Source organism: Ambystoma mexicanum, chromosome 1q (genome assembly GCF_040938575.1).
Source record: "Ambystoma mexicanum isolate Mex_15411 chromosome 1q, UKY_AmexF1_1, whole genome shotgun sequence".
NCBI classification, from domain to species: domain Eukaryota; kingdom Metazoa; phylum Chordata; class Amphibia; order Caudata; family Ambystomatidae; genus Ambystoma; species Ambystoma mexicanum.
Window position 1 is genome coordinate 1,152,849,815 of NC_090922.1, and position 16,944 is coordinate 1,152,866,758.

The 16,944-nt window shown below is 47.5% G+C and overlaps 1 protein-coding gene across 2 annotated transcripts in view; it reads right to left on the minus strand.

Annotated features, from left to right (window-relative positions):
• The window catches only part of RABGGTB (Rab geranylgeranyltransferase subunit beta), a 497,685-nt gene that overhangs the window by 330,095 nt on the left and 150,646 nt on the right, over positions 1-16,944 (minus strand). For both annotated transcript variants that reach the window (XM_069641892.1, XM_069641893.1), the window contains one exon: positions 704-756. In XM_069641892.1, coding sequence (XP_069497993.1) covers positions 704-756 — 53 coding nt within the window. The remainder of the gene's footprint in view (positions 1-703; positions 757-16,944) is intronic.

Consider the following 16,944-nt stretch of genomic DNA (forward strand, 5'->3'; position numbering starts at 1 on the left):
GAATGGGCAAGTGCCAGGGGAGCCCAAAAGGGCTAGTGCTAGGGGAGGGTGGGGTGGGTAGGAATATTACAAGGATGAGGATGGACCAGGCTCAGTAGCTAGTCAGGGAAGGGAGCCCAAGGGCAAATGCTCGTAAAGGGGGTCCAGGGGAAGACTGGTTGAAACAAAGGCCTGGCCCCGGTAGACTCATGAAGGTCACAGGCAACCAGTCACAGCGGCAAGAGGAGGCTAGCAAGGGATGGGGAGGGGGACGGAGGAAGAAAGAAGTAAGGTCTTCAGGAGTTTACGGTTTCATCGGTCTAATGACGGAGAAGGAAACTGGCATTGTGGGCAGGGCCTCAGCCAGGGAGCTCCAGATGGGAGGAGAGGAGAGCATGATCAGACCAGGAGAGAGGAGAAGTGAGAGGGTTAGAGAAAGGGATGTCAGATGAGATAAGTGCATCCAAGGTGTGCCCTGCAGAGTGAGTTGGCCCAGAGGAGAGAATAGTGAGGTTAAGAGAGTCACAGAGGCTGCGGAAGCGTAAAGTGGCTGCATCAAGAGAGTCAAGCTGGATATTGAAGTCTCAAAGGAGGAGGAGCTTGGAGGTAGAGGTCATCAAATGATTCAATTATTTTAACAGTCTGTTCATTTTTGCAAACAGTGATTGACACTGAACTGTATTGTTGTTACAATGAAGAAGATAAATAATATGGAATGGCTTACCAGAAGCGCAAGGGTTGCAACAGCACAAAATGAAAACCTTGTATCTATTTCACCTGGAATAAAAACAGGCAACAGTTTGTTGTAGAGAAAATAACCACCACTTATGAGATCAAAAAAGTGGCACATTACCAACAAAGACTTGCCAACGCTTCAGAAATGGCATATAAAAAAACACAATTGCTAATGAAGCAAAAAAGAGACATCTATTCAACAACATGGCTGTTTTAATACATGAAACAAAGTAAATATATACCTTTTGTGTTAGATACTGCACTGCATTGCAAAAGAAGAGAGGCCTAACAGGGGAATGGAAAATGAAAATTGAGGAGAGGCTAGGACAAACATTCAATGCAAGCAAAGTCACTGCATTCCTTAAGACCTGATGTTCCGCTCCCTTTTTCCCTGCTTCTCTCACTGTGGTTCTTCCCTCCCCTACGATTGTAAAGAGCTCAGTTGCTTCCCAAAGCTAGGGTTGCGCTCAATACATACCCTAATAATAATGTTCAGTTAAGTCCATAGGGGCAGAACCCAAATGCTGGCAGTGAAATACTAAGTGCAGTTTCGAAATGATGCAAAGTTCACTGTTAGGAAGCCCGAGGGTCGATCTCCCCATTAGGGAGGCTTAGAGACTCAGCTTCATCTGGGTCCAGGTGTCCGCTATGCTGATTAGGAGTTGTGTGAGGTTGGCTATCTGTAACAGGAATTCTTTGCTTTCATGAAGTTGTAGTGGTTTACTTTGAATCAGTAGTGTTTACTCTGAGGTGTTCAGGGAGGTTGTTCAGATGTTTGAGGTCCTGAACATCTTTTTTCTGCATCCACAAGCCCTTTTTGGAATTGCAACACAGGAGACCTGAACTTGCCCAACTGAATTTGTTAGATGTTGGCCATGAAACTCAGTGGTCAGGTAACCCACATCAACTTTTGTGTTAGGATATTATTAATGTTGTTTCTTATATTTATGAATTTGATAATGTGCTAACCCACGCGGGTGCTGCCTCTAAGCACCAGGAAAGAACAAAACAGCACATAAGAGTACAATATAAAGGTGTGACATACATACAAGGAATGGGACACATATAATAAGGGTACTTGCCTGAACTGACAGTTTGTTAACGTAGTGTGGTTGATGCTTTTGTTAAGTCACCATTGGTTACTGAAATTCTGGTGCTTGCAGGTTATTCATATTATGTTGGGACAGTTTTTCTAAAGTCCAACTACGGGCTTCAAAAAAACATATCTGAGGCAGTACAAAACTCCGGTCTTAGTATAAGGCTGTAACACCTGAGAATATTTGGTAGCGTAGCAGCCAGGCTTATCTTGGGAGGGAGACAGGACTGTAGCTTGGTACATAGAAATTGTAGCATGCATATCGTCCAAAGAAACACTGAAACAATATGTATTGTAAACATAATGATTTCTTATAAATCTTGGGAAACAATACTTCTGGTATACAAACCAAAGCATAACCTTATTTAGATTACAATAGGTCAAGGTGACTCAAAACCCATAACACATTCAGAATGGCATTAAGCTATTCTTGGGGAGTAAAACCAGGTTAGGTATACTTTCAGGATACAATAGGTAATTCAAGGGCAGTGGGCCCTATTGGTCATAATATACAGTATTATTCAGAATACTTAAAGGGGTAGTTTGGTCAGAAATGTTATTGGCCCAATCGATCGGGCATGTATTTCTGAGCATACATTGATAATTCTTTAAAAAAATTCCAATGCAACTTACCCGAGTTTTCGCACTTTAAACACAAATGCTAATCTTATCCGTTGATCCATCGCAGCATTAATTCAAATCACCCGCCCATAACCACTGAGCTATAATGGAGGTCTTTGCACTCACAACAAAGTGCACGCCTTACTGATACAGTATTCAGCTACAGTCCATTGAATGCTTCATCAAATTCATTGATCCAAGTAAATACACACCCCTTCGTCATCACGAATCTCAAAGTAGTTTTTCATCAATGCTACAAATTACCCCAACAGCTCTTTTTCACATGGCGACTCCAAAATGGCCTTTATCACGTATGGTTTGGGTTTAGCTACCCATCAATTGACAATCCCAAGGAGGCACATTTTACTTTGAACAGACTACGGTTTTGGACTGTCATCCCTAACTGATCTAGGCTTCTCAGACCAAATGTAGCAATTTAGCCTGCTTTGTCACAAAAATGCCATCCTGCAAAACAGGTCACTGCCTCCACTCTCCAAAACATTATCCTCTGAAATACTGAAGAGATGGACGATAGCCTGAATAGCATATGCTTATAGCACTATGCCATTAAAAGGAGTAACAGACAATGGATGACTCAAAAAACAGATGAAATAAAATCTAGTGATACGCAGAAGCTACAGCTCAAGTGGAAATCACTTGGACTTTCCCAATCATCTCGGCAATGCTGGGGATGGGACTGCAATTTACACATATACAACTTTTAAATCCCTCAAGCATACCCGTGAGTCTTGCTTCAGAGTCAATGCAATGGGTGCTGCCATTCATTCATCTATCTCTACGGGTTCACTCACTCAACCCACAAAGCTTCGTCAGCACCACCTGCAATTTTTTTCTAATAAGAATAGTTAATAATTCTAGATAACAACTTAACTTCATCTTACTTTGTGCACATGCCGTCCACTTCAAAATAATGTTATGCTGGAAAACATTTACTCTACCAACCCATTAAATTGCCCTCCATTTCTCAACATCTGTACACCCACATGAACTGAGATGAGAAAAGACAACACCATATACCTTTTGCCTGTTGGGAGATGCGGTCAGGTATAGACATTAACTGATGGCTAAAAATACATTTGAAAAAAATTCGAATAACCTTCGTGGCTTATTGACCAAAAACACCAACGCCTGACTTGAACAAATTCCAACTAGACATAAACTATCATTTTTAAACTTTACCGCATCCATTTTTTGTTTTTTGGCACCCATTTATTACAAATTTTCAACAAACTAGTAAACACACTTAAACATATATAACTAAAACTACAACAATGTATACACCCTAAACCCACCCCCAATACAAACCAACTACAATATGATGTCCACACCTACAATCTACGGGAAGGGAGAAAGGATAAATAAATAAAAAGGGGCAAAGATACTTCCTTGGGTGTTCTAAATCACATTAATTAGATACAAATACTCATTGCTAATATATATACCCACATAATCATTTTGTACAAATACAGAGTATCAAAAGTGTACTTATCTTAGCTGCAAACTTATCTTTGTAACACATGCTCAGTCCAGATGCAAACTCAGGAAGGCCCCCCAAATTCTTTGAAACAGGGATTCTTTCTTCTGCATGGTTAAAACCACCTTTTCCATATTGCATGTTGAATACATTTCTTCCACCCAAGAATTCCATGTCAGAAAACCTGTCGACTTCCAATTTCGCAAGATTCGTTTTTATGCCACTAAAGCCCCTTTTAAAACCCAGTTTACTTGATGAGGACTTAAGTCCTCCAGTATCGTATCTTCTCCCAGGATCAATGTCTCAAAGTCAAAATTCAGATCTTCCTTCAGCACTCCGTTCATCAAACCGGTAATTCCTCTCCAAAAATTCCTTACCTTATAACACTCCCAGAACATATGTTCCAATGTTCCTCGAACGTGGCCACATGCCCAGCAAATGTGTCATGATCAAACCCTGCTTATGCATTCAAACCAGTGTCCAAAGAACTCTGTTCAGGATCTTAACTTGACATGCCATCTCTCCTATATTTAAAGACATTCTCTTGAAGTTCCCACACAGAACTTCACATCTACTTTGCGTCATTTCCTCATTTAGACATGTCGACCATGTATCCAAGATCTTTTTATTCCCTTCTGAAAAAATGCTCAACAGGTTGCACATCTTAGATGCCATGTTCTCTTCACTACCTATATTCTTAATAGTATTCATTAACTCTGAATTGTCCAATTTTGGCATATTCACTGCACGTTTCAGACTCCTGTATTCTCCAAAAGTGCAGTCAGACAAGTTGTATTCTACTTTCAACTCTTGAAATGTTTTCCACTTTCTCCTTCAAACAGATCTTCCTGCTGCAAACCAATGTATCCAAAATATGGTTTTGTTCTTCATCTTAATTACCGGATTCATCCATATTGAAGAAGTGTTAATTCGACCTGGCCTCAATTTCAATGCCACTTCATACGCTCTCCAGGTAGATCTTAAAAACTCTGTCAAGGCAGAATAAGCCCGCAATCAGCACTGGAAGTTGACAGGAGTGCCCATGTACTCAACGGTCCCGCCATACTTGCCTCCGTGATTGCCCACTCATCTTCTTCCACAATTAACGGCATAACATGTTGCAACGTGAACACTTGATGGTTACATTCAAAGTTCGGAATGTTTAATCTTCCCCTATCAGTTTGTAGTTGTAGTTTCCATAGTTTCAAACTCGGAAACCTTTTATTCCACAAAAAAGATTGGACTATGCTATCCACCTTCTTGAATAATGATTTCTTCACCGGGAGAGGGGTCATATTCAGGACATGGGTTATTTTCAGTGTTATCATCTTAATAGCCGGTCAGATAGCACAGTCAGATAGCACAGCGAGTAGAGTCCTTGCTTTGACATTCGTACAAAGCCTGCCGTTGCAGGTTCAAATCCGGCAGGGCCAAAATCAGCCTTTCATCCTTCCGAGGTCAATAAATGAGCACCACACCCCGTGGGTAATAAGCAGCACTCAGATACCTGAGGGTTTGTAGCGCTATGTAAATGCAATTATTATTATTATTACCTTGGATAATATTTAGCTCTCTGAATTAATCAGACTAATAGCTATATAACTTCCTGGTGCCAGCTCTCAGCGACCTTGTTTAAGTAACATCCCAAGGAAACAGCACATTTCCACTACTAGACAAAACCTCAAATGGCTAAACATTAATCAAAGAATTGACCTTAAAGTTCTATCATTAACACATAAGTCCCTACACAATCAAGTGCCATCCTACCTCTGCGACACCTTTACACGGCATACTTCAGCAAGACCTATTAGAACAGCCCAAACTCACTGCGTAAATATACCCCAAAGTGCTGGTGGAGTTAGTTTCCCCGGTTCTTGCTGCAAAAAAATTGAATGCATTCCCCCCTCACCACTAGAGCTGAGCCCTCATTCACGATTTTTAGGAATAAGGTCAAATCAGGTCTCTGGAACCAAAACCCCATTTAGCTATCTCACTGCATATAATGGCATTTTATATTTGCACCTGTATATATGTACCTGTTTACTATGTAATTATCACCTCTCCTGTTGTATGATACTGTGAACTGTTGATATCCGCTGATGCGCAATGTAAATGTAAAACATGTAAGATATGCGCTCAGCTGCCTCAGGGCTCCGACGCGCAATACAAATAAATAAAATACAAAATACAAATACAAGAGGGATATTGTTGCGTGTCTTAGTGTAGGTGGTAGAATACCCTTTATTCTACAATTTGCAAACATGCCTCTGAACAGAATCAGTACATTTTCTGGAATTGCTCGATAAAACTCAGCTGGTAGACTATCTGGCCCGGGGCATTTCCCCAAATTCAAGCTCCAGACTGTCTTCTTGACTTCTTCTAAAGTAAATACCCAGTCAAGGGTTTCTTTCTCTTCCTCTGTCATTTTTTAAAACTGCAAAGTCGATAGGAACTGGTCCATACGATCTCGGTCTACGCTCATGGTCTCACTGTATAGGTTTGTAAATAAGTGTTTAAATACCTCATTTATTGCTCTTGGATCCCGAGTCACCCCTTGATCCCTTTTTAATCGCACCAATTGCTCTATTCGCCTCTCTTACTCTAAAACAATGAGCCAGTAATCTTCTGCATTTCTCTCATCCCTCGTAATATCTGTGTTTTGTGGTTAGGGAGAATTCTCTGTTAAGGCTAATTTCCCAAACCTAGCGAGTCCCCCAGCAGCTTTGCTGGATTTTTGGGGTTTATTTTTTTCTCCTGCTAAGAGTGAGACTCTTTCTCCCACTCTTAGACATGATTTGAGATATCCTTTGACTTTGTAATGTGTTTTATGGCTATGGGGTCTCCATAGGGTTTCATGTGTTTTTGGTATTTGTGTTACACAGCACCCTCTGTGCCGTAACACAGGGGTGTCATAGTGACCCTCAAACAGCCTCCGTATCCTGGGACTGACTACTGTCTCCCAGGGCATGTAAAGTCACCATTGGCTTTACTAGTCCTAAATTGTGAACAGAACCAGTACAAACCATCATATTGTGGGCATACTGGTAGGGGCAATTCGATTGCCCCTGGGTCTGTTGTTCGAGGGGGCACTGTCCAGTCCCCCCCTGACCAGGATTTGGCTGGTGGCAGTGGAAACTACTTTTTATATTCGACCGCGAATATATTCCTATGGGATTTTCCCATTGTTCGAGGCTACCACTTTTTACAATAGCCTCAAACATACCGCCGGTTTATTAAATTAATATTAATTCACCGGTTGGGATTTTTTGCCAGAACTCGGTGCCAAAATGGCATTTGTGTTTGCTTCTGTGACTCCAACCCGAAGTTGAGCCCTTTGTTCCACTTTTGGCAGGCTTCTGCACAGAAGCCCTCCAAAGTGGTGCCACTCTGTCTGGGTACCACAGGGTGTGTGGGAGGGGGTTTAGGCACCCTGGACTGAGTTGCCTCGGCAACTCAAGTCGCACTCTTGTGTGATTGGCCCAATGGTGAGCCGCCCGGCTCACCACTTAGCATGTTTGAGTGACAGCTAGGACTGATGAATGGGGGTTTTCTGCATAAAAGCAGGGCTTTGGGGACTGGGACTTCAGACGTCGCCACAGGACCAAAGAATACGAAGAGGGAGAAGCTGAGCCGACCTGCAACGACGACACCACTGGTGGAGCCATGCTGAACCTACTCACCACTTCTTCCAATGAAAGAGGAGATCTTCATCCCGAAGAGTCTTCTTCCTTTGACCGGTGGGGATAACCAGTTTGCCCGCCTTTTCACCTTGGATCATCTCGTGGCCACCTTGCCTGTGCCAAGCACCCCGGCAACCGGGATACCACGTTTTACCACTACCGCGAATAAATGGTAGCACCTTTTAACCGGAGAACTCCACGGCTGGTTTCTTCCCTGGCAGTGCAACGACCTTCAGCTTTCCTCCACGTCGAGATCTTCTCTTCCTCTGCACGACGCCGCAACTTGCACTCACTGCCAGGAACAACTGCCCTCGCTGGAGGATTCTCCCCACTTTCAAGGTACTGTGTCCGCCTGGCCTCCCTCGCAACAGTCTGTGTGGGGTGTCTCGTAAATCCTCAATTTACCACTTGGGTTGGCCCTGGGCTGGCTAACTGAACTTTTCTGAGCTGAACCGATTCCTTTTTAAACTCTCTGCAAGACTTTTCAAGCCTTTTAAACTGTGTGATCTTGGGCGCATTGGTATTCTACTCTCTCTAAGAGGGAGCCGGGCCTCTGAACTTTTTGCTCACAAGTAGACTTTGACTTTCCTGCCTTGCTGAGTGCTTCTAAAGTATTGTGTGGTGTGCTTTCCTCATTTCTGCCTTTTCCCTCCCTTTTTTGATAACCTATTGGAGTGCCATCTTTAGTTAAGCGCTCACCACTGTCTGAAAATAAGTGGTGTTAACTAAGACTTGTCTAATAAGGAATAAGGGATGTATATATATTAATAGTGACTGTTTTGAACTTGCTTACAATAATAGTGCTGGAGTGTTTCTAAGTGTGTCTTTAAATAAATAATTATATACTTGATACCAAAGCTCTGGTCGGTGTTTGCTTGTGCTACTGTATTTTGGTACCTATCTTGTATACTCTATATACTGTCTAAAACTTCTTGAGAGAAGTCTGGCTGCTCAGCCACAGCTACCAGGTAAATCTGAGTGGTACAGACTGCTACCAATTGGGTTTACTGCCAACACCTGTAGTCTTAAACCTTTTGCAGTGGTCCCTAAGGGAACTGCACAGGTTTCTGCCTCACATTTGTCCTGAAGATTACAAACTCTGCCTTCTAACTTATAATTTTGTTTTATTTATATTTCAACTTCATTGACCTCATCTGTTTTCCTTTATCAGAACCACCCAACAGCTCTTTTTCTAAAATCTTAATTGAGATATTTAGTTCTTTCACTCCACGCATCATATATATAAAACCTTCCCAAACAGTATCAATCCCCACTTCTCCATTCAAATCCGTTTTAATATATTCCTCTGCTTCCTTCACCAAAATATTCCTTAGTTCCTCATCTGTCAGGAATAAGGGTTGGAGCAGGAGAGGAGTGCTTAAATTGGTTTAATAAGGGGAGGGGCACGAAAAGACTAAGGAAACTACATTTCCTAGCAGTGCTTGGGAAATATGTAGTTTGCAGCCGCACGCGCGTTTGGCCAGCTGACATTAAGGACAGCTTATTACGGGACAACGGTGCGCGACAAGTGTGGCTTGTTTTGTTAATGGAGCTGGCGTCGGAACAGGAAGGAGAGGTTTGCACGCGTATGGACTGCAGCGTTTCATGACGGCACAGAGGATTTAGCAGCTTGGGCGGAAAGAACGCTGTCGGCTGCTGTTTTGCTGTACAAGGCTTCATCTGGGAATTCTCGCGGGGCTTCCCGGACCTCAGATAAGTGCTGGAAGGATTCCAAGGGGTGGGAAGTGTGTGCGCTCCTAACTGAAATATATGTTACCACACAAACTTGCATTTATTACATGAGGCATGGTTACTTTGACAAAACGCTATGGAGGAAACGAAGAGAGCTCATTGCTGCCTATTAAGATTGGCCATACTCACCAGGGGAAAATCAAGCACATTCCCTTATCACATTGGTATTGGAGTTCAAGTCTCGGTGTGCAGCAAGTTGCTGCTAACTAGTTAGGGGTTCAGGATTGGGCCGTTTAGTCTGTACAATTAATGTTCAATGCCAAGTAATGTGACAACCTCACTTGGGGTTTCCGGATTGTGCTGTGTGTTTTGTACATGTTGCTTATGCTTGTCCAAAGGGCCATGTGTTTCGTCTATCATTGTGGGAAGATTCCCATCTGTGTGTGTTCATCTTGCTTTGCCATTCATGCTATTCATGTATTGGGTATGATATAGTACACGTATCAAGGTGGCTTATTCTGGTATTAGCGGGTAGGAGATGTATGGTGCATGGTTATGTTAGGAAGTCAATGTTCATGGTAATTCCAAGTTACTTAGGTTAGGGTTTTTCCCTGGTGTTACCCCTTCCCCATCCAACCTAGGCATTCCCTTCCCCTCTATCCGGTGTTCCTAAATTCCCCTACCCTATCCACAACCTCTCCCTAACTCCTCTTCCCCCCAGTGGCTGCCACATGGTGACCTGTTTTCTATCCATCAGGTACCTGTGCCAACCACGGTGGGAGGGTCAAATTCATTCGGCTTCTGTGGTTCGGGGGAGAGTCGATTTCTCTTCCCCATTATTGTGTTACATTGAAATCATTGCTCAAAACTGTGGTGTTCAATCTCCAAATTCTTGTTTTACCTGACGAATAATTGATTGTCTATTCGTGAATAGATATAATGAGCCCCTGAGGGGAAAGTGTACTCCTTCCCTTTTGGGTGTTCCAATCGCCAAACATCTGTCAATCCGAAATCTTGCATTAACAACTTCAACGCCTTTATCTTTTTTCCTGCCATATCTTCCAGTCTGACCATTTCTATCCAAAACTGGGTCCACCACCAGGTTAAAGTCCCCCCCCCTCCCCCCAACAAGTTCTTCCCCCCAGTGTCTAATAAAGAGTGGCCCAATCCATTGAGAAATTGCCCACTGTTTATGTTAGGAGCATAGATGTTACATATAGTAAACTCCAACTCTGGATATGAATTGAAACTGTTAACCAACGACCTTCCTTATCTGTCTTAGATCCTATAATAGTTCCCTGGAAGTTCTTTTTAAACAATGTCGAAACTCCTCTTGAGCTTGAAGATTAGGTGGAATGAAACACCTGCCCTGCCCAACCTTTCTAAAATTTTGCAGCCTATGTATCTGTCAATCGCGTCTCTTGTAATAAAAAAAAATCTGCTTTTAAATGTTTTAAATTACACTATTTTCTTCCTTTTAATTGAGTTATTCAAGCCTTTTATGTTCCAAGACACAATGTGCAACGAATCAATATTTGTATCTGCAACTGTCATAGTTAGTGTAAAATGATTGTCCAAACTAAAACTAAATACAGATACAAAAAGAAAACAAAGTAAAAATATTTACAAAACAAAAACATGTGTAAAAATAGAATTAAACTTTACTTGTAAAACATACTATAACTCGGGGCTGAACTGAGATTGAGAACAGGTAATTTGACTGTGTTCACCTTTACATAACAAAGCCTACATCTCCCTGGATCCCTAACCCAATGATCAGAATGCATAATTTAATCCATAAAGATATATCTTATTAACTCAACTTAAAAAATGTCTCCCCATCAATATTCTATTAATGCTAATAGTATTGCTCAATACAATTACCATGTTCAATTATATACAAATCATTTGGCACACTTCCTAATGTATTCTTATTGTTTTCCCATATCTTGAACCCGTTCTTTCTTCCTCTAAATTGGGGTTCTTCCTATATGGAACAAGTTACTTACCTGTAACTGTTGTTCTGCAGTATGGGTCTGGCATGGATTCACATGCTCATGAATATTACCCGTCGTCAGGCTGGGAATCCTCGGTACAGAAAAAAATCAGTATCAGTTTCGTTTCTGATCTGTCTTTCCTAGTAGTAACCAATCACTGATCTCTGGGTCATACTGCCCACAGCCAATGACTGCCCTCTCCCTAAGCCCCGCCTCCGGCAGCCATCCTCACATTTGGTAGCACGTAAAGTGGCAGCATGACCAAGTGAAGAGCCACAGAGGGGTAGGTGGGAGGGTTCGCATGTGAATCCATGCCAGACCCATGCTGGAGAACAACAGTTACAGGTAAGTAACTTGTTCCTTCTCCAGCATGGGGTCTGGCATGGATTCACATGCTCATGAATATAAGATTACATAGCAGTACACACATGCACAACCACGGGAGGTGGCAAAAGGCTCAACATTAAGCAATGCATAAACTCAACATTAAGCAACTCTTGCCTCCTCACCAGGCCCTTCAGGCATACAGGTTGTGCAGCACTGCTTGGCCGACCCTGGACTCCTCCTTGGAATCCCGATCAACGCAGTAGAATTTCGTGAAGGTGTGCGTCGACCTCCACGTAGCAGCCCTGCAGATGTCCAGCAGGGGCACACCAGACAAGAACGCCGTGGTAGCAGCGATCGCTCTGGTCGAATGGGCTCTCGGACGGCCGGGCAGCGGTCGGTTTGCCAACCGGTGACAGTGCATGATACAGCCGGAGAGCCATCTGGAAATGGAAGCCTTCGAGAGAGCCTTCCCGTGATTCACAGGTCAAAAGTTCACAAAAAGCTGTGACGTCTTCCGAAAACACTTTGTGCGGTCCATGTATAAGTTCAGCGCTCTGGGTACATTAAGCGAGTGCAAAGTCCTCTCGGCCGGCAACAAAGGCGACAGGAAGAACACTGGTAACACCAAGGGCTTGTTGAGGTGGAAGTCCGACGGCACCTTGGGCATGAAGGAGGGGTGCGTCCTGAGCACCACCCTTGTGTCGTGAAAAGTCAAGTATGGAGGCTTGCAAGATAGGGCCTGAATCTCTCCCATGCGCCGTGCGGAGGTGATGGCCACAAGAAAAGCTGCTTTCCACGATAGGAACTTCAACGGTGCTGTATGCATAGGCTCGAACGGGGACCCCATGAGCCTAGACAGCACCACGTTGAGCTCCCACGCCGGGGCTGGGGCCTCCACCGGCGGGAACCAGCGGAATAGTCCCTTCATAAATTCCTTCACCAGGCGATGAGACCACAAGGACACCCGTCCCGTCGTCCTGGTGTATCGGGAGATGGCAGCCAGATGTATCTTGATGGAGGCGTGAGCTAGTCCAGCCTTGGCCAGCGACAGTAGGTACGGCAGTACTTGAGGGGCCGTAATCCGTAGAGGGTTAATCTTCTGTGCCCGGCACCAGAGGACCTCTTCCATTTGTGTCCGTAACACTGCAGAGTTGAGGACGCCCTGGCCTTTGCAAGAAACTCTCTGCAGTCGGCCGATATATCGTATCCCCCAAACTCTAGTGCTGCAGGAGCCAGGCCTGCAAGTTCAGTGACTTTGGGTCGTGATGAAGAATGGCGCCTCCTTCTCTGGAGAGAAGATCCACGTCCACGGGCAGTTTGACTGGTGTGGACGCCGATAAATCCAGAAGCTCCAGGAACCAGATCCGTCTCGGCCACGCCAGTGCGATGAGGATCATCCTGCATCGGGACCTCTTGAGCTGGTTGACGAGCCGGAGTAGCAGTGGCAACGGCGGGAAAGCATAGAGGAACAGGTTGTCCCAGGGGAATGAGAAAGCATCGCCCATGCTCCTCTGTTGGGGGAACCTGCTGGCGAACCTCTGGCACTGGAGTTCGTCGCCGTTGCAAGGAGATCGACCTGGGGTCTGCCCCACAGCCTGAAGAGTCGATCCACTTGATCCTGGCATAGCTCCCACTCGTGGCACGAGCGCAGCTCCCTGCTGAGTGAGTCGGCGATGGTGTTCTTTATCCCGGCCAGATGAAAAGGTACCAGAAACATCCCCTGGTCGACGGCCCAGTGCCACAGCTCCTGGGATTCCTTGGACAGGGCTGGGGATCTGGTTCCACCCTGCTTCCTGATGTAGAACATCGTGGTGGTGTTGTCGGTGAAGATCCTCACCACCTTGCCCTTGTAGGACGAAAGAAAGGACCTGAGGGCCCAAAACACAGCGCGGTGCTCCAAAATGATATGAAGTTGTTTCTCCTCTGGGAGCCAAAGGCCTCTCGCGTGGAGATTTCCGGTACGCGCTCCCCACCCTTCCAGGGAGGCATCCGTCGTCACCGTTACCTGGTGAGCTGGGGTCTGAAAGTCTGCGCCGGCCGTCGGATGAGTGTGGGTGCCCCACCACCGGATCGCTCGTCGGAAGGTCTCGTTGAGCGGTATCCTGTCCTCGAAGCTGCCCGTCACTTGGATCCAGCGTGCGTTGAGGAACTCCTGCAGTGGAAGCATCCGAAGTCTGCACAGGTGTACCAGATAGATGCAGGAGGATATCATCCCGAGAAGGGATTTGCTGGATCTTACCCTGGCTACGTCCGTGGCTAGCAGGCGTTGCACCTTGCCCTGGATGGCATTCGGCCTTTCGATGGACAGGGCGACCTGCGAAGGAACCAGGTGGGATTTGGGGAAGTTGATGGAGAACCCTAGGTCCGTGAGTAGCTGGACGGTCCTCGCTGTGTGTTCCACGACGAGCTCCCTTGTCCTTGCTCGGATGAGCCAGTCATCCAGGTAGGGATAGACGTGGATCCCTTGCAGGCATAGCCACGCTGCCACCGGTGCTAGGCACTTGGTGAACACCCTGGGTGTCGACTTTAATCCGAACGGGAGGGCCCTGAACTGGTAGTGCCATCCTTGGACCACGAACCTGAGGAACTTCCGGTGTCCTTTTAGAATGGGGATGTGGAAGTAGGCGTCCTCCAAGTCCAACGACGACAGGAAATAGTCCTCCTCCAGCTGTCCCAGCACGTGCTGGAGGGTGACCATACAGAACTTCTGAGCCTTGATGTACTTGTTCAGTCGCTGCAGGTCCAGGATGGGACGCCAACCTCCTGTCTTCTTTACGAGAAAGTATCTTGAGTAGACCCTGGAGTCCCGAAGTCTCTTTGGGAAGAGCTCGATGGCACCTTTCTTGAGCATCGCCCTTACCTCCAGCAGCAGCTGGGGTACGTGCTTTTCCTTCCTGGCCACGGGTGGCATGCGAGGGCACTTCTTTAGAAACTAGAGGGCGTGCCCCTGGGCCAGGATATCCAGCACCCAACGGTCGGTGTAGATAGACTCCCACATGCTGATGTACTTCGCCAGCTGGCCTCCCACCGGGGTGCTTCGGTGGGGGCCCAACGCCAGGGTTGGTTCAGTCCTGTTTCGAGGCCACCTTGCCGCCTTGACCTCCCTGCCGACGACGGCGGGAACCTCCAGACTTGCACCGTCCTCTATAGGCCTCCTGCGACGAGGAACAGGCCGCTTGACAGTAGCTAGAGGAGCCGCTGCCGGAACCTTTGGAGGCCCCTTGCTTGCCTCCGGTGTTCCGAAAGGACGGCCGTTGTTGCTGGAGAACTCCCAAGGCCCGGGCTGTCTCTGTGTCCGTTTTGATGGCTTGCAGGGACTCATCGACTGTCTTCCCAAACAGGTTGTTCCCGTCGAAGGGCATGTCCAACACCTTGGCTTGTACGTCCTGGTGGAAATCCGTCACCTTCAGCCATCCGCGCCGTCTGAGGCACACACTGTTGCCCAACTGGCGGGAACCGGTGTCAGCGATGTCCGTCACCACCGTTATGGCGTGGTCCGACGCCACCTCGCCTTCTTGCAGGATTTCCAAGGCTTCTGCCCTCTTGTCATCCGGCAGGAAGTCTAACAAGGGAGCGATTTTATACCAAAGCTCCCTGTCGTAATGGGCAACGATAGCCAGGGCGTTGGCCACCTTAATCGTCGTCGCCGCCGCCGACGTGATGACTCGACATCCCATTGCGTCGAGCTTCTTTCCCTCGCCGTCCGGCTGTGAAGTCGAGGTTGATGCCCCCCCCCGCCTTCTTCCAGGCCGCCACCGAGACGACTGAATCCGTGGTCGGCTGTGCTCTAAGGCATAGAGGGGCCGCGTCGGGGACCCGGTACTTCTTTTCGTATCGGTCCCTTTTTGCCGGCGTCGTGGATGGGTTCTTGAGGAGGGAGAGCCCCTCGTCCCAGATGTCATCCAGTAGGGGTACCGCGAGGACCGTCTTCCTCTTGGTCTCTCGACGTTGATAGAGGAACCCCTCCTTTTCTTCGGGGCAGAGCTGGAAAAGCTTGGATGCCCTGGAGATCATCGCATGGATTCCCCGTCCAGGAATCCCTGGGGGGTGGGGACGGCGGGAGGTCCACCCCACCATCGCCACCCTCGCCGTCTGTGCCCATCGTGGCCGTGTCATCCCCGCAGACCGTGGACAGGGAGGAGGGTTGAGCAGGCCTCGAGGGCTGGAAGGGTGCAGGAGGATGTGTTATTCTCCTCTTGGGTGGCGGACTTCCCGACGACCCTGCCCCTGGCTCCTCCGACGGTCCTGGTTCCGGCTCCCCCGTCGGGGGTAAAGGCAATCTAGTCCTTATCTCAGAGCATAAGGATTGAATTGCCATCAAAATGGCCACCGAGTTGTCCTGCGGCACTGGCTGCGATGGGCGCGACGGTTGGTCTGGGGTCCCGTCGGCGCCGCCGTCGCTTCCGTCGTCCCCCTCGTCGGGATGCCTCTCGATGGGCTGGTCCCCCTCCATACCCACGTAGTGGCTCTCAGGGGCTTCGACAAGTTCCTCCTCGGAGGTTATGTCTGAATCCACGACGGCCACTGCCCCCCCCGCTTTCTCCGCTGGGGCTTTCGTGGAGATTCTTTCGATGAGCTTCAAAGATGCCTCCCTCTGAGGTGGCAGGGAGACTCTGGGCCCCGAGGCCGCTACCACAGGTGTAACCTCTGCAGGCTGCGCCAGGGTCGCCGCGACCTCCTCGATAGAGGCCTTGGCTGGGTGAATCAAGGCCTTAGTCACTGACTGCGTGCTTGTGGCCTTCACCCTGGGGTAGGGCTACCCGCCTCGCTCCCCCTCAGCTGAAATCTTCGAGATCGACCAGGGCCTCTCCAGAAGCTTGGCCGGGTTCTCGGATTTCCTCTTACCCGAGCCAGAGCGTTGGCTCATGGTCGATGGCGCCGGGGAGGATGCACCCTGCCTGGCAGCCGAGGAGCCCGACCATTCGGCGCTCCCGGTGCCCGCGGAATCGCAGTGCTTAGCCTTCTGTTGGGCCCCCGTCGCCAGGGCGCCCTCACAGGACTTAGCAGACCGCTCGGCTTTCTTCTCAACGGACGGGCTCTTTCCCTCCAGCCAGTTGGCGAGACGAAGATGGCGGTCCCTCATGGTCCGCTCCGACATGTTCCCGCAAAACGCACAGTCCTCCTTCACGTGCGTTTTGTCCTCGTGAAGACAGTAGAGGCATAAGGAATGCTCGTCTTCCTTGAACACGTTCTGCAGCTGGCATTCAGGGCAGGCCTTGAACAGCTTCCCGGGCGTCGAGCTCCCTTTCTCCTGGGCCATGTACGGGGTAGGCCTCAAACTTCTGGAATCCTCCAAAAGCGTTGTTCGACGAAATCTTCACC